Source organism: Nerophis lumbriciformis, linkage group LG11 (assembly GCF_033978685.3).
Source record: "Nerophis lumbriciformis linkage group LG11, RoL_Nlum_v2.1, whole genome shotgun sequence".
Lineage (NCBI taxonomy): Eukaryota > Metazoa > Chordata > Actinopteri > Syngnathiformes > Syngnathidae > Nerophis > Nerophis lumbriciformis.
In genome coordinates, this window is record NC_084558.2 from 48,073,230 (window position 1) to 48,090,558 (window position 17,329).

Here is a 17,329-nt window from a genome sequence, read left to right on the forward strand (position 1 = left end):
GACACAACGTACATAGTTGAATATTAGTAAGATAACGCCTTCAGTGCAGAATAACGCCGCCATTTGTTTCGCACTGTGATTGAGAGTAATATCAGGAAAATGTACATAAATGTGAGTGAAATGTTGTCATTGTGAGGAGAAGGAACATTTGTTTGGCAAAATAATGTCGAGCTAACTCAGGGGTCGGCAACCTTTACCAGTCAAAGAGCCATTTTGACCAGTTTCACAAATTATAGAAAATTTTAAATTAAGTAACACTGCATACAAAGTTTTTTGTTTGCTTTATGCTATGTATAACCAGGGGTCTCAGACACGCTGCCCACACCTTTATGTGGAATCTGAAAGCTGGTGCGGCACGTGGGATTTATATGAATGGCGCTTGTCAGCGTCATGCATGCCGTGATGGTACAGCATATAGCACTCACTGCAGTCAGCGTGCCTGATCAGCCACACGTTGTATGGGGCTTCCGCGTGCTCACGTAGGTGACAGCAAGGCATACTTGGTCAACAACCACACAGGTCACACTGACGGTGGCGGTATAAAAAAAAACTTTAACACTCTTACTAATAATGCGCCACACTGTGAACCCACACCAAACAAGAATGACAAACAAATTTCGGGAGAACATCTGCACCGTAACACAACAGGACAAATACCCAGAATCCCATGCAGCCCTAACTCTTCCGGGCTACATTATACACCCCCCCCCCCCGCTACCAAAACCGCGCCCACCTCAACCGACGCACAGAGGGGGGGGGTTTGATGTGTGAGGGAGCAGGGTTGGGGTGGGGGCGGGGTTTGGTGGTAGCAGGGGTGTATAATGTAGCCCGGAGGAGTCAGAGCTGCATGGGATTCTGGGTGTTTGTTCTGTTGTGTTTATGTTGTGTTAAGGTGCAGATGTTCTCCCGAAATGTGTTTGTCATTCTTGTTTGGTTTTGGTTCAAAGTGTGGCGCATTATTAGTAAGAGTGTTAAAGTTGTTTTATATGACCACCGTCAGTGTAACCTGTGTGGCTGTTGACCAAGTATGCCTTGCTAACACGTACGTGTGCAAGCAGACGATGTATATTGTATAACAAGCGCTGGGCTGGCACTCTGTTAATGCAGATTGTAGAGGGCGCCAAATGTTGTACCATCATGGCACGCCCTTATTATAGCCGTAAGGGTGAAAATCGGTGGATATTAATCCCGGGAGATTTCTGCGAGAGGCACTGAAATCCGGAAGTCTCACGGGAAAATTGGGGACTTCAGCAAGTAAGCTGCTGAGCCGCATCAGAGTGATCAAAGAGCCGCATGCGGCTCCGGAGCCGCGGGTTGCCGACCCCTGGGCTAACTAAATGTCGAGACGGCCGCTTGAAACAGCGACTAAACTAAGAAGCTAAAGCTAGCGAGATCAATCCATACACACACATCCCATCTGCTCGTGTTGTTGTGAATGACATCATCCATGTAAGATCAATGTACAAACAGTCTTCTCTTTTTTTAGCAGCCTCAAATGAGTCACCTCTTTACTCGTCAAGCGGAGAACAATTTAGCCCTTCACAATAAGAGCGCGGCGCGCCACAACCGGTCTGACTGCGCTAACAAAATAAAGGTTTCGAAAAAGTACCTTGCACAAGCATAATGTACTTAAAGCACTTATTGATACATTGACACAATTATTATGCTTTGACCTAAATTACTGGTGACAATTGTCCTAAGATGTATCGCACCAATAAATGTGAGGATTTATTATTTATTATGTGAGGACGGCTCAGTGGCCTCGTGGTTAGAGTGTCCGCCCTGAGATCGGTAGGTCGTGAGTTCAAACCCCGGCCGAGTCATACCAAAGACTATAAAAATGGGAGCCATTACCTCCCTGCTTGGCACTCAGCATCAAGGGTTGGAATTGGGGGTTAAATCACCAAAATGATTCCCGGGGGCGGCCACCGCTGCTGCTCACTGCTCCCCTCACCTCCCAGGGGGTGAACAAGGGCATGGGTCAAATGCAGAGGACAAATTTCACCACACCTAGTGTGTGTGTGTGTGTGTGACAATCATTGGTGCTTAACTAAATTTTATTAAGACACAAAAAGCCCACACTATGGTGGTAAAATAAGTGTAAAAGGTCCATCCATCCATTTTCTACCGCTTGTCCCTTTCGGGGTCGCTGTAGCCTATCTCAGCTGCATTCGGGCGGAAGGCGGTGTACACCCTGGACAAGTCGCCACCTCATTGCAGGGCCAACACAGATAGACAACATTCACACTCACATTCACACACTAGGGCCAATTTAGTGTAAAAGGTAAAAAACTGAATTAAAAGCAAAACGAAAAAAATGAATTTTATTGTTTTTTATATTGCTAGTCATTAGATGTGAAGTGAATTATATTTATATAGCGCTTTTTTCTAGTGACTCAAAGCGCTTTTACATAGTGAAACCCAATATCTGAGTTACCGTACATTTAAACCAGTGTGGGTGGCACTGGGAGCAGGTGGATAAAGTGTCTTGCCCAAGGACACAACGGCAGTGACTAGGATGGCGGAAGCGGGGATCAAACCCGGAACCCTCAAGTTGCTGGCACGGCCACTCTACCAACCGAGCGATACAGCTCTATATATATATATAAATATATAGTATTTCTATTGCTATTAGTTTACTTGTGGTTTATTCGTCACTAATTTATATGCAGGCTTTTTTTCAACTGTATTTAAAGTTGAGTTTTGGTGGTATAATAAACACTTATATCTTCAAATTAATGAATAATTGAGTAATTAATTGTGATTACAATATTAATACAAATAATTATTTTTGCTATAATCGTCCAGCCCTAATAGGTATATCTGCATACTCGGTATCGCTGATACCATCCTGAATTTTACTCGGTATCAAATTGGAAAGAAAATGTGTGGTATCGCACATCACGAGTGGCTATATATATATTTTTTTAATACAACTTGGTTATAGGTGTGTATGTGTACTTTGAGTACATTCAACAATACCACGAAAATAATTGAGATAATTTTTGTATAAATATGATTTATAAATGTCTCCTCAATGCCTCCATGACGACCCTGCAAGGAGAATGGGGTTAGCATGGAGTTCTATGGGAACATTTTGACGCTGGTCTGTGCAGCGCCACCCAGTGGTGAGAGCAGGTATTGCAGTTTCATCAAGCTATTGACTAAACTATGATGGAATGTGAAAAGAGAAACCCATGATGCAGTCCTGTGATGAGACTCACTTGCCAGAGTGGACTCCTTTCATGTGGTCCGTGTGGATGTAGATGTCCGGAATGAACTGGTTCAGGACCCCTCGGGCCGACTCCACAATCCTGTTTGCCATCTGAGGGGAAACTCTGACTGAATATCTAGTTGAGACTAGTCAAGGCATATAATGCATATACTGCTCTGTGACCCAGACCGCTCTGGCTATCCCAGATAAAGAAGAGAAGACTGTTGATGTGATCTGGCCTGGGTGACACGGTCTTGATCCCAGACTTTAAATTCTCCTCATCAAGTCTCACACAAGTGCTGATGATGCACATTTCCAGAAGGATACGCCACACCTCGGATTCTTTTGATCTTCCCTGGCTCTGTGAGCTGCACGGGCTTGATGATCCTCTTGACAGGACACGTAAAGACCACCTCCCCGCCGCCGCCGGGTGCCATTCCTCTCTTCAACACCTGAGAGCACCGAGACATGAGAGTCAGGCGCGTCCGTATTTGATGTTATTAAAGTGCAACGTGATATCCTGGGTGCCCACCTTAAGGTCCAAGCCCTCGCCATCGATGCCAAACTTCTTCATCACAGGAAGAGCTGTGGACTTCAGCATATCCACCTGCAGGGGGCAGCAACAACCATCACTGTTTCCATGACAACACACATCCTAGCTAATCCACTGATAATGGCCAAAGTGAGGCCCGGGGGCCATTTGCACCGCAAAAAGCTAATTTTTATCGGCACTCCGCACATAAAATCAAAAAAGGTATTACTATTAACAAAAAGCTGCCATGCAGGCTTTTTTCTTCTTTAAAACTGTCATTGCTGAAAAAATAATAATGTCTAAAAATCAATGTTATGAATTACTGACCTATTCAAGGTCAATTAATTCACATCAAATATTAAATTTTACAATATACACATATATATATAATATATAAATTTTACAATATACACACATATATATATATATATACATATATATACATACATACACATATATATACTGTATATATATATATATACACACACACACACACATATGCACATATATATATATATATATATATACACACACACACATACATATACAAAAATGACTATATATATATATTATATATATATATACATACATACATATACACACATGTACATACACACACACACACACACACATATATATATATATGTGTGTGTATGTGTGTATATGTATATGTGTATATATATACATATATATATTTATATATGTGTGTGTATATGTATATGTGTGTATAAGTATATATGTGTGTGTATATATATAGATATATAGTCATTTTTGTATATATATGTATGAGTGTGTATATATGTATATATATATATATATATATACATACACACACAAAAAGCTGCCATGCAGGCTTTTTTCTTCTTCAAAACGGTCATTGCTGAAAAAATAATAATGTCACAAAATCAATGTTATGAATTTAATTTAAACTAAAAGCCCCCGCGACCCGACCTCGGATAAGCGGAAGAAGATAGATGGATGGATGGGCATTAAACACATTGTGTTTTTCATGTTGCACTCAAAGAACAATTTACAATTTTCCATAATCAAGAATTAGGTTAGAATATTGTCAAAAAAAATTTTTTATTAACATAATGTAAAATTATTTATGATTTATGGTTGCCAATCCTGGTCTGTTCTTTAAGAAAAATAAAATTACTAGTAAGTACTAAAAACAAAACTGTGGATAAATGTACCGAGATAAGCCATGTAGCAGGTATAACACATTTTTGTTAAAGATATAACACAAATTGTAGCAATTTTTTAACCAAACTCAGTCATTTTTTAATTTCAAGGATTTTTTTTTAACAATCCACTTTAAAATTTGGGGCTAAAATATTGCATATTTTGTGTTTTTGCCATAAAAAAACGGACGACTTTCACAAAATGGCATAAAACATTTAAAAGAAACTTTAACTTAATATTGACAGATAGATCCAAAGTTGATCTCGAGATTTACTGTAAGCGTTGAATAATACCATGACTTATTTTTAACATTTATATGACTGAGACCCTCTTGTTGCTTTGAAGAACCAAAGTGTCGTCTTACCGTTGGGTCCGTGGGGTCATTGGTGACGCCCCTGAGGGTGGCCTTCAGAGGGGTCTTCATGAAGGGCGCCAGCATGAGCAGGGCCTCCAAGTAGTACCCTATGGAGCGCTGCAGGCTGCAGTCGTGTTCTATAGAGCCCCCGTAAAGTAACCCTGGCCTGTAGAATAACACTGTGCCTGAAGGAGAAACAAGCCAAAAAGTGTGAATAGAGGGCTATTTATCAGTTCTTCCTACCATACTGAACTTGAGTACGATGCCTGTTAGTATCATTTTAAAGGCCTACTGAAATACTTGATCATTTCGCGATATTGCCGTATTTTTGCTGAAAGGATTTAGTAGAGAACATCGACGATAAAGTTCGCAACTTTTGGTCGCTGATAAAAAAGCCTTGCCTGTACCGGAAGTAGCAGACGAGTAGCGTGACGTCACAGGTTGTGGAGCTCCTCACATCTGCACATTGTTTACAATCATGGACACCAGCAGCGAGAGCGATTCGGACCGAGAAAGCGACGATTTCCCCATTAATTTGAGCGAGGATGAAAGATTTGTGGATGAGGAAAGTGAGAGTGAAGGACTAGAGGGCAGTGGGAGCGATTCAGATAGGGAAGATGCTGCGAGAGGCGGGTGGGACCTGATATTCAGCTGGGAATGACTAAAACAGTAAATAAACACAAGACATATATATACTCTATTAGCCACAACACAACCAGACTTATATTTAATATGCCACAAATTAATCCCGCATAACAAACGCCCCCCCCTCCTGTCCATATAACCCGCCAATACAACTCAAACACCTGCACAACACACTCAATCCCACAGCCCAAAGTACCGTTCACCTCCCCAAAGTTCATACAGCACATATATTTCCCCAAAGTTACGTACGTGACATGCACATAGCGGCACGCACGTACGGGCAAGCGATCAAATGTTTGGAAGCCGCAGCTGCATGCGTACTCACGGTACCGTGTCTGCGTATCCAACTCAAAGTCCTCCTGGTAAGAGTCTCTGTTGTCCCAGTTCTCCACGGGCCAATGGTAAAGCTTGACTGTCATCTTTCGGGAATGTAAACAATGAAACACCGGCTGTGTTATCCGGCACAACAGTCAGGGGGTGCATTCTACGGCGGGGGTGCGTTAACCAGCACAACACCTGCCGCAATACACCGCTTCCCACCTACAGCTTTCTTCTTTGCTGTCTCCATTGTTCATTGAACAAATTGCAAAAGATTCACCAACACAGATGTCCAGAATACTGTGGAATTTTGCGATGAAAACAGGCGACTTAACAGCTGGCCACCATGCTGTCCCAAAATGTCCGCTACAATCCGTGACGTCACGCGCAGACGTCATCATACCGAGACGTTTTCAGCAGGATATTTCGCGCAAAATTTAAAATTGCACTTTAGTAAGCTAAAGTGCAATAAATATGTGTTGCAATGTTAAGATTTCATCATTGATATATAAACTATCAGACTGCGTGGTCGGTAGTAGTGGCTTTCAGTAGGCCTTCAAATCTTTGTATTTCATAGGTATCCCCATGCTACTTTTTCCCTTCCGATATTGGCCGAAACCGACATTGATCCGATGCGATATCAGCAGGGGTCATACATAATTGTATTATTTTGGAGAGTGGAATGCTAGAAAATGTTTGATCACAATGGTAGACATGAATAACACTATTTATTATTAACCACCTGGAACGGACTTATGCGGTCTTTAAGTTGAAGTGGAGTGGTAAGTGTTTTTAGAGTGACAGGCGAGTGATCAGAATAATTCATGATGGTAAGCTCATGTAAAAGATAGATCAAAATGAAGTATTTTCATCATCAGTCACAACATCAAGACACTTAAAAATGGAATGATTACTTTTACATTTTATTTTATTGTATATCTTATGTATTATTGATTGATTTATTTTTACCTTATCTATTCATTTATTTATCTTTAATATATTTCGTTAGATTGAATCTATGTTTGCATATATTCACGTGTCTATATATGTTATTGGCATTAGGGGACAATTACCTTGGGAATTGAGTGGGTTGGTATTGTAATGATTGGGTTTATTATGTTATGTTATTATTGTAAAATGAGCAGATACCTCAGCTTGTTGTTGCCATGATTCACTATGCTGTACTGTCTGCAAAATTCAATTAAAAAAAATTTGAGGAAAAAAAAATATGGAATGATTGACACCAGAAGCTTAAATAATCATGGATGGTTAATAATTAAGTGTCCAAAAATAAAAACTATATTTGTGAAAGAACGTCTTACAAGGAATTTTCATTAAGTATTATACAGATTACAAATTGAATGATGCGGACAGGTTTGTTACTGGATAAGCTTCTGCCTTGGAGACCTTGTGTGTAAGTAATATGCAAGGACACCCCTTACGTATGTCACATTCAGTACACCCTAACTAATATTACATGCCTTGCTTACACAATTTTATGGTCCAAATGTTTGTATTTTGTAATCTACAACGAACAAAACTGACAAAACTCAGACAAAGTTTTTCAAATGATTAAACATGTCTTGATTACTTGCGAAAATGTAGCATTTCTTAAAGAATTCATATTATTTGTACATTCCCAGACAATTTATCCAAATACATATTTAAATCAGACTATGCATCCATAAATCACACACTCTCATGTAAAAAAAATAGTGTGAACAATCCATCACCTAAGTACTAAAAACAAAACTGTGGAAAAATGTACCCAGATACGCCATGTAGCAAGTAACACACATTTTTGTTAAAGATAAAACACAAATTGTAGCAATTTGTTACCAAATTCAGTCATTTTTCAATTTCAGGGATTTTTTTTAATAGTCCTCTTTGAAATTTGGGGGTAAAATATTGCATATTTTGTGTTTTTGCCATAAAAAACAGGATTGACTTTGACAAAATGGCATAAAACATTTAAAATAAACTAACTTTATATTGACAGATATGTAGCATTTCTTAAAGTATTAATATTATTTGTACATTTCCAGACAATTTATCCAAATACATATTTAAATCAGACTATGTATCCATAAATCACACATTCTCATGTAAAAAATAATAATAATGTGAACAATCCATCACCTAAGTATTAAAAACAAAATTGTGGCTAAATGTACCCAGATAAGCCATGTAGCAGGTAAAACACATTTTTGTTAAAGAAAAAACACAATTTGTAGCAATGTGTTACCAAATTCAGTCATTTTTCAATTTCAGGGATTTTTTTAATAGTCCACTTTGAAATTTGGGGGTAAAATATTGTATATTTTGTGTTTTTGCCATAAAAAACAGGGTTGACTTTGACAAAATGGTATAAAACATTTAAAATAAACTTTTGACTTTATATTGACAGATATGTAGCATTTCTTAAAGTATTAATATTATTTGTACATTTCCAGACAATTTATCCAAATACATATTTAAATCAGACTATGTATCCATAAATCACACATTCTCATGTAAAAAATAATAATAATGTGAACAATCCATCACCTAAGTATTAAAAACAAAATTGTGGCTAAATGTACCCAGATAAGCCATGTAGCAGGTAAAACACATTTTTGTTAAACAAAAAACACAATTTGTAGCATTGTGTTACCAAATTCAGTCATTTTTCAATTTCAGGGATTTTTTTTTAATAGTCCACTTTGAAATTTGGGGGTAAAATATTGCATATTTTGTGTTTTTGCCATAAAAAACAGGATTGACTTTGACAAAATGGCATAAAACATTTAAAATAAACTAACTTTATATTGACAGATATGTAGCATTTCTTAAAGTATTAATATTATTTGTACATTTCCAAATAATTTACCCAAATACATATTTAAATCAGACTACCGTATTTTCCGCACCATTAGCCGCACCTAAAAACCACAAATTTACTCAAAAGCTGACAGTGCGGCTTTTAACCCGGTGCGCTTTATATATGGATAAATATTAAGATTCATTTTCATAAAGTTTCGTTCTCGCAACTTCGGTAAACAGCCGCCATCTTTTTTCCCGGTAGAGCAGGAAGCGCTTCTTCTTCTACGCAAGCAACCGCCAAGGTAAGCACCCGCCCCCATAGAACAGGAAGCGCTTCTTCTTGTACTGTAAGCAACCACCCGCCCCCGGAAGAAGAAGAAGCGCGCGGTGCATGCTGGGATATGTGACGTTTCATTTCCATTTGTGTGTTTATGTAAAGACCCCAAAATGGCTCCTATTAAGTGTGTTGTCTGTCTAATTATAAATAATGCAGACGAGGCGTGTTAACTGAGTTCTCAACGTTTACTCACAGCGTGCTCATAACCACATTCTAACTCCCAGCATACAACAACGCTTCTCAGGGCTACTGCGCATGCTCGTAACTATCGTTGCATGCTGGGTAGTGTAGTTGTTATATTTGCTAGCTCATAACATCACATTAAGAGACACGCTTACGCGCTTAATTCAATACTCGCCGTCATTCCGGGTGGATTGACAAAAGACCTCCAGCCGCTAGATATTGGTGTCAACAGGGCATTCGAAGCTAGACTGCTAACTGCGTGGGAACAGTGGATGACGAAGAAGCGCGCGGTGCATGCTGGGATATGTGACGTTTCATTTCCATTTGTGTGTTTATGTAAAGACCCCAAAATGGCTCCTATTAAGTGTGTTGTCTGTCTAATTATAAATAATGCAGACGAGGCGTGTTAACTGAGTTCTCAACGTTTACTCACAGCGTGCTCATAACCACATTCTAACTCCCAGCATACAACAACGCTTCTCAGGGCTACCGCGCATGCTCGTAACTATCGTTGCATGCTGGGTAGTGTAGTTGTTATATTTGCTAGCTCATAACATCACAGTAAGAGACACGCTTACGCGCTTAATTCAATACTCGCCGTCATTCCGGGTGGATTGACAAAAGACCTCCAGCCGCTAGATATTGGTGTCAACAGGGCATTCGAAGCTAGACTGCTAACTGCGTGGGAACAATGGATGACAGAAGGCGAACACACCTTCACTAAGACAGGGAGGCAGCGCCAGACGACGCCAACATCTGCCAGTGGATCGTAAATGCCTGGGCAGATATTTCGGTCACAACTGTGGTCCGAGCTTTCCGGAAGGCAGGATTCACAGAACTGCTGGATAACAGTGACACTGACTCCGATTACTTCGACGAGACGGAGCCGGCCATTTTGGATCTCACATTTGCCCAACTTTTCACTTCGGACACCGAAGACGAAGGATTTACGAATGAAGAATAACTTCAGAAAGTGAGCGCTATGTTTATTTTGTGTGTTGTGACATTAACGTTCGAGCAACATTATGTTGCTATTGCTCTGCACTATTTTGAATTTTACTATGTTTGTGATTGCACATTTGCGTACATTTTGGGAGTGAACAGAGTTGTTAGAACGCTGGTTTTTAATATATTATTAAAGTTTGACTGACCTATCTGACTGTTTTTTTGACATTCCCTTTAGCGCAGCGTAGGCGCGGCTTATAGTCCGGGGCGGCTTATTGGTGGACAAAGTTATGAAATATGCCATTCATTGAAGGTGCGGCTAATAATCCGGTGCGCCTTATAGTGCGGAAAATACGGTATGTATAAATCACACATTTTTATGTAAAAATAAATAAATAATGTGAACAATCCATCACCTGTCTGGTTTATTTCTATCGTGGAGCCATTGGTCACTTTGTCAAGAAGTCTGATGAAGCTGGCCTCAAAATCTTAAAAGCACACAGAAAAGAACAAGTTATGAATAATAAATAAACAATGTAAATATATAAAATACATATATATGAACAGGGCTCGAATTTAACCACGGCAATTGCCCTCTCATTTGCCGTAGTGCCCTAAAAAAATTGACCAACAACTTGCCGTGACCGCCCTTGACTTTTTACTTGTTAATGGACAGGGATATAATGGTCAACGGCATAATGATAACTCGCGATAATTCCAGACGGTTAGTCATACCGTCGCCTTTATTAATTACCGAAACGCCGTCATTTGTTAATGCATTTAAGGCAACACGAAGTAAGGCGCATGCGCACAAGCGCCGTTTGGCTTATTAATCATGGCGGACTAACAACGTTAATCTCGCTCCAAGGGTATCAACCCGGACTATACTTAGTCAACAGACCTACAAGTCACACTAACGGTGGCCGTATAAACAACGCCAACACTGTCATAAATATGTGCCACATAGTGAGACCACACTAAACAGTGACAATTACATTTCGGGAGACTATGAGATGGTGACTTGTCCAGGGTGTACCCCGCCTTCCGCCCGATTGTAGCTGAGATAGGCTCCAGCGCCCCCCGTGACCCCGAAGGGAATAAGCGGTAGAAAATAGATGGATGTGTACCGCAACACAACAAAGCACGTTCCCAAATTCCGTTGACGCTACAGTCATTTCCCCTCGCTCCCCGCCGTGGGTTTAAGAGCGCACTGCTGTTAGATGGAGACAGGTGTGGACAATATTGGAGACACTTGTCCCCACACTAAAAGTATACAGCGAAGGAGAAAATCTATATGATGTTACTTTTATGTTCTCAATAGGGCTGCAACTAACAACTAATTTGATAATCGATTAATCTGTCGATTATTACTTTGATTAATAATCGGATAAAAGAGAAACTACATTTCTATCCTTTCCAGTATTTTATTGGAAAAAAAACCAGCATACTGGCACCCTACTTATTTTGATTATTGTTTCTCAGCTGTCTGTAAATGTTGCAGTTTATAAATAAAGGTTTATAAAAAATAAAAATAAAAAAGTAGCCTCTGCGCATGTGCATAGATCCAACGAATTGATGACTAAATTAATCGCCAACTATTTTTATAATCGATTTTAATCGATTAGTTGTTGCAGCCCTGGTTCTCAATACAGCGTCCATCAGCTGCTGTGACAGAGTTAACAAGGTGAGGAAACATGCATGTTTTTGTTGTTGTTGTTGGCCAAACTGTTGTACTGAACCACAAGGGGGCGTTAGAGAATAACACATCTTGTTTATTAGACTGTATCTTCATTAGCCAAACTGCTTTGTGTTTTATTTTGATATCAAAAAGTAAAAGGCATGTTTTTTTTTACATTACTTGTTTTTTTCATGTCACAAAGGTATTATTTTAAAAAGTATTTAACATAATTTTGTTAATGTTTTATTGTGCATAGTTTAATTCCTATAGGACATATTTCTGCTCGAACTCTTAAGCCCTGTTTAAACTAAGCCGGATAAGGTTATCCAGGGTAAATCACACCTAACCTTATATATATATTTATTAATTTATGTATTCATACAGGCCTCATATTTAAACTTTTTATTAATTATTTTATTTTATTATTTTATTTATTATTGCCCTGCGATGAGATGGCGACTTGTCCAGGGTGTACCCCGCCTTCCGCCGGAATGCAGCTGAGATCAGCTCCAGCGACCCCGAAAGAGACAAGCGGTAGGAAATGGATGGATGGACTATTTTTTTTAAAATTATTATTATTATTATTTTTTAAAGTATATATATATATATATTTATGTATTCATACAGGCCTCGAATTTAAACTTATTAATTATTTTATTTTATTATTTTATTTATTATTGCCCTGCGATGAGGTGGCGACTTGTCCAGGGTGTACCCCGCCTTTCGCCCGAAAGCGGCAGAAAATGGATGGATGGACTATTATTTTTTTTAAATATATATATATATATATATATTTAAAAATAAATAAATAAATAATAATAATAGTCCATTATTTATTTATTTTTAAATATATATATATATATATTTAAAAATAAATAAATAATAATAGTCCATTATTTATTTATTTTTAAATATATATATATATATATATATATATATATAAAAATAAATAAATAAAAATAATAGTCCATCCATCCATCCATACACACACACATATATATATATATGTATGTATATATATATATATATGTATATATATATATATATATATATTTAAAAATAAATAAATAAATAATAATAATAATAGTCCATCCATCCATTTTCTGCCGCTTGTCCCTTTCGGGGTCGCCGGAGCCTATCTCAACTGCATTCGGGCGAAAGGCGGGGTACACCCTGGACAAGTCGCCACCTCATCGCAGGGCAATAATAAATAAAATAAAATAATTAATAAAAAGTTTAAATTCGAGGCCTGTATGAACACATAAATAAATTAAAAAAAAAAAAAAAAAAAAAAAAAATATATATATATATATATATATATATATATATATATATATACTTAAAAATATTATAAATAAATTAAAAAAATAAAATAAAAATAGTCCATCCATCCATTTCCTACCGCTTGTCCCTTTCGGGGTCGCTGAAGCTGATCTCAGCTGCATTCGGGCGGAAGGCGGTGTACACCCTGGACAAGTCGCCACCTCATCGCAGGGCAATAATAAATAAAATAAAATAATGAATAAAAAGTTTAAATTCGAGGCCTGTATGAATACATAAATAAATAAATTAAATCAAAAAAAATATATATATATGAATATATATATATATATATATATATATACTAAAAAAATAAAATAATAGTCCATCCATCCATTTCCTACCGCTTGTCCCTTTCGGGGTCGCTGGAGCTGATCTCAGCGGCATTCGGACGGAAGGCGGGGTACACCCTGGACAAGTCGCCACCTCATCGCAGGGCGATAATAAATAAAATAATGAAATAAAAAGTTAAAATTCGAGGCCTGTACGAATAAATATATACCTAAATATGACTTGGCGTTACTTTCATGTATTAACGCATCATAACAAAACTATGAAAACATGACGTACAGTAGTAACACGTTAACCTATCCCACTTACTAAAAGCCTAGTTTGTCTTCCTCACATTTAAAACAGCAAAATAAGTGAATAAATACACAAAATAAACGTGTTATTTTATTCTCAAAATAACTCCGGAGACTTAGTTGTTCTTTGACCGCCGTCGTGAATCTCACGCCAACTGCGTAGCAGCTAGCATGTTAGCATGTGGCTAATGCGACGCCACATGTAGCTCTCTGACAACAACAATAACAACAACAACTCACCTCGCAGGCCCGGGTCGTCCTCTTTGGACCTGATGTTGCGGATTTTCACACGCTTCCCACTCAGCGTGGACAAAACCAGGCGTTGCCTGAAGAAGTTGCAGCCGTCGTAGGCGAGCCCGTTACTGGCCATGTTGTTGTTTGCAGGCTCGCTTCGCGCCTGGACTCGCTGGCGAGGTACACGTGGGTTCGACCAGGAAGTAACTGGAGAGGAGGCGGGGCTACGGAACGTCACGAGGGACAAAACAACATTGCTTTTATGTGGGGGGGTTTTATTTTTATTTTTTTGCTTTAAAGAATTGTTTTGGGTGAAAACTATGGAAGTAGAATTATCTCACATGAACTTATATATATATATCAATATGATATTAATACAAACAAATACAAATGTGATATACAAATAAATAAATAATTTGTATAAATAAACGTGTATTTGTAAATATATTTTTGAGATTTGAAAATATATACAAATAAAATTTATAAATATAAAAATGTGACCTACAAATAAATCAAGAATTTGTATAAATAAACGCGTATTTGTAAAAATATTTTTGAGATTTGAAAATATATACAAATAAAATGTATAAATATAAAAATGTGACGTACAAATAAATCAAGAATTTGTATAAATAAACGCACATTTGTAAACATATTTTTGAGATTTGAAAATATATACAAATAAAATGTATAAATATAAAAATGTGACGTACAAATAAATCAAGAATTTGTATAAATAAATGTGTACTTGTAAATATAATTTTGAGATTTGAAAATGTATAAATATAAAAATGTGACGTACAAATAAATCAAGAATTTGTATAAATAAACGCGTATTTGTAAATATATTTTTGAGATTTGAAAATATATACAAATAAAATGTATAAATATAAAAATGTGACGTACAAATAAATCAAGAATTTGAATAAATAAACATGTATTTGTAAATATATTTTTTAGATGTGAAAATATATACAAATAAAATGTATAAATATAAAAATGTGACAGAAAAATAAATCAAGAATTTGTATAAATAAACATGTAATTGTAAATATATTTTTGAGATTTGAAAATATATACAAATAAAATGTATAAATATAAAAATGTGACGTACAAATAAATCAAGAATTTGTATAAATAAACGTGTATTTGTAAATATATTTTTGAGATTTGAAAATATATACAAATAAAACGTATAAATATAAAAATGTGACGTACAAATAAATCAAGAATTTGTATAAATAAACGCGTATTTGTAAATATATTTTTGAGATTTTAAAATATATACAAATAAAGTGTATGAATATAAAAATGTGACCTACAAATAAATCAATAATTTGTTTAAATAAACGTGTATTTTGTAAATATATTTGAGATTTGAAAATATATACAAATAAAATGTATAAATATAAAAATGTGACGTACAAATAAATCAAGAATTTGTATAAATAAACGCGTATTTGTAAATATATTTTTGAGATTTGAAAATATATACAAATAAAATGTATAAATATAAAAATGTGACGTACAAATAAATCAAGAATTTGTATAAATAAACGCATATTTGTAAATATATTTTTGAGATTTGAAAATATATACAAATAAAACGTACAAATACAAAAATGTGACCTACAAATAAATCAAGAATTTGTATAAATAAACATGTAATTGTAAATATATATTTGAGATTTGAAAATATACACAAATAAAATGTATAAATATAAAAATGTGACGTACAAATAAATCGAGAATTTGTATAAATAAACGTGTATTTGTAAATATATTTTTGAGATTTGAAAATATATACAAATAAAATGTATAAATATAAAAATGTGACGTACAAATAAATCAAGAATTTGTATAAATAAACGCGTATTTGTAAAAATATTTTTGAGATTTGAAAATATATACAAATAAAATGTATAAATATAAAAATGTGACGTAAAAATAAATCAAGAATTTGTATAAATAAACGCGTATTTGTAAATATATTTTTGAGATTTGAAAATATATACAAATAAAATGTATAAATATAAAAATGTGACCTACAAATAAATCGAGAATTTGTATAAATAAACGCGTATTTGTAAATGTATTTTTGAGATTTGAAAATATGTACAAATAAAACGTATAAATATAAAAATGTGACGTACAAATAAATCAAGAATTTGTATAAATAAACGCGTATTTGTGAATATATTTTTGAGATTTGAAAATATATACAAATAAAATGTATGAATATAAAAATGTGACCTACAAATAAATCAATAATTTGTATAAATAAACGCGTATTTGTAAATATCATTTTGAGATTTGAAAATATATACAAATAAAATGTATAAATATAAAAATGTGACCGACAAATAAATCAAGAATTTGTATAAATAAACGCATATTTGTGAATATATTTTTGAGATTTGAAAATATATACAAATAAAATGTATGAATTTAAAAATGTGACCTACAAATAAATCGAGAATTTATATAAATAAACGTGTTATTGTAAATGTATTTTTGAGATTTGAAAATATGTACAAATAAAATGTATAAATATAAATATGTGACGTACAAATAAATCAAGAATTTGTATAAATAAGCGCGTATTTGTAAATATATTTTTGAGATTTGAAAATATATACAAATAAAATGTATAAATATAAAAATGTGACGTACAAATAAATCAAGAATTTGTATAAATAAACGCATATTTGTAAATATATTTTTGAGATTTGAAAATATATACAAATAAAATGTATAAATATAAAAATGTGACGTACAAATAAATCAAGAATTTGTATAAATAAACGCGTATTTGTAAATATATTTTTGAGATTTGAAAATATATACAAATAAAATGTATAAATATAAAAATGTGACCGACAAATAAATCAAGAATTTGTATAAATAAACGCGTATTTGTAAATATATTTTTGAGATTTGAAAATATATACAAATAAAATGTATAAATATAAAAATGTGACGTACAAATAAATCAAG

The 17,329-nt window shown here is 35.3% G+C and overlaps 1 protein-coding gene across 1 annotated transcript in view; it reads right to left on the reverse strand.

Moving 5' to 3' along the window:
• Positions 1–14,556, reverse strand: part of rcl1 (RNA terminal phosphate cyclase-like 1) — a 34,456-nt gene extending 19,900 nt beyond the window's left edge. The window contains exons 1-6 of the mRNA XM_061966253.2: positions 14,339–14,556; positions 10,933–11,004; positions 5,296–5,471; positions 3,747–3,821; positions 3,542–3,666; positions 3,225–3,350 (exon numbers count right to left, since the gene is read on the reverse strand). Of these exons, the coding sequence (XP_061822237.2) occupies positions 3,225–3,350; positions 3,542–3,666; positions 3,747–3,821; positions 5,296–5,471; positions 10,933–11,004; positions 14,339–14,468 (704 nt within the window). The 5' untranslated portion in view covers positions 14,469–14,556. The remainder of the gene's footprint in view (positions 1–3,224; positions 3,351–3,541; positions 3,667–3,746; positions 3,822–5,295; positions 5,472–10,932; positions 11,005–14,338) is intronic.
• Positions 14,557–17,329: the final 2,773 nt, after the last annotated feature.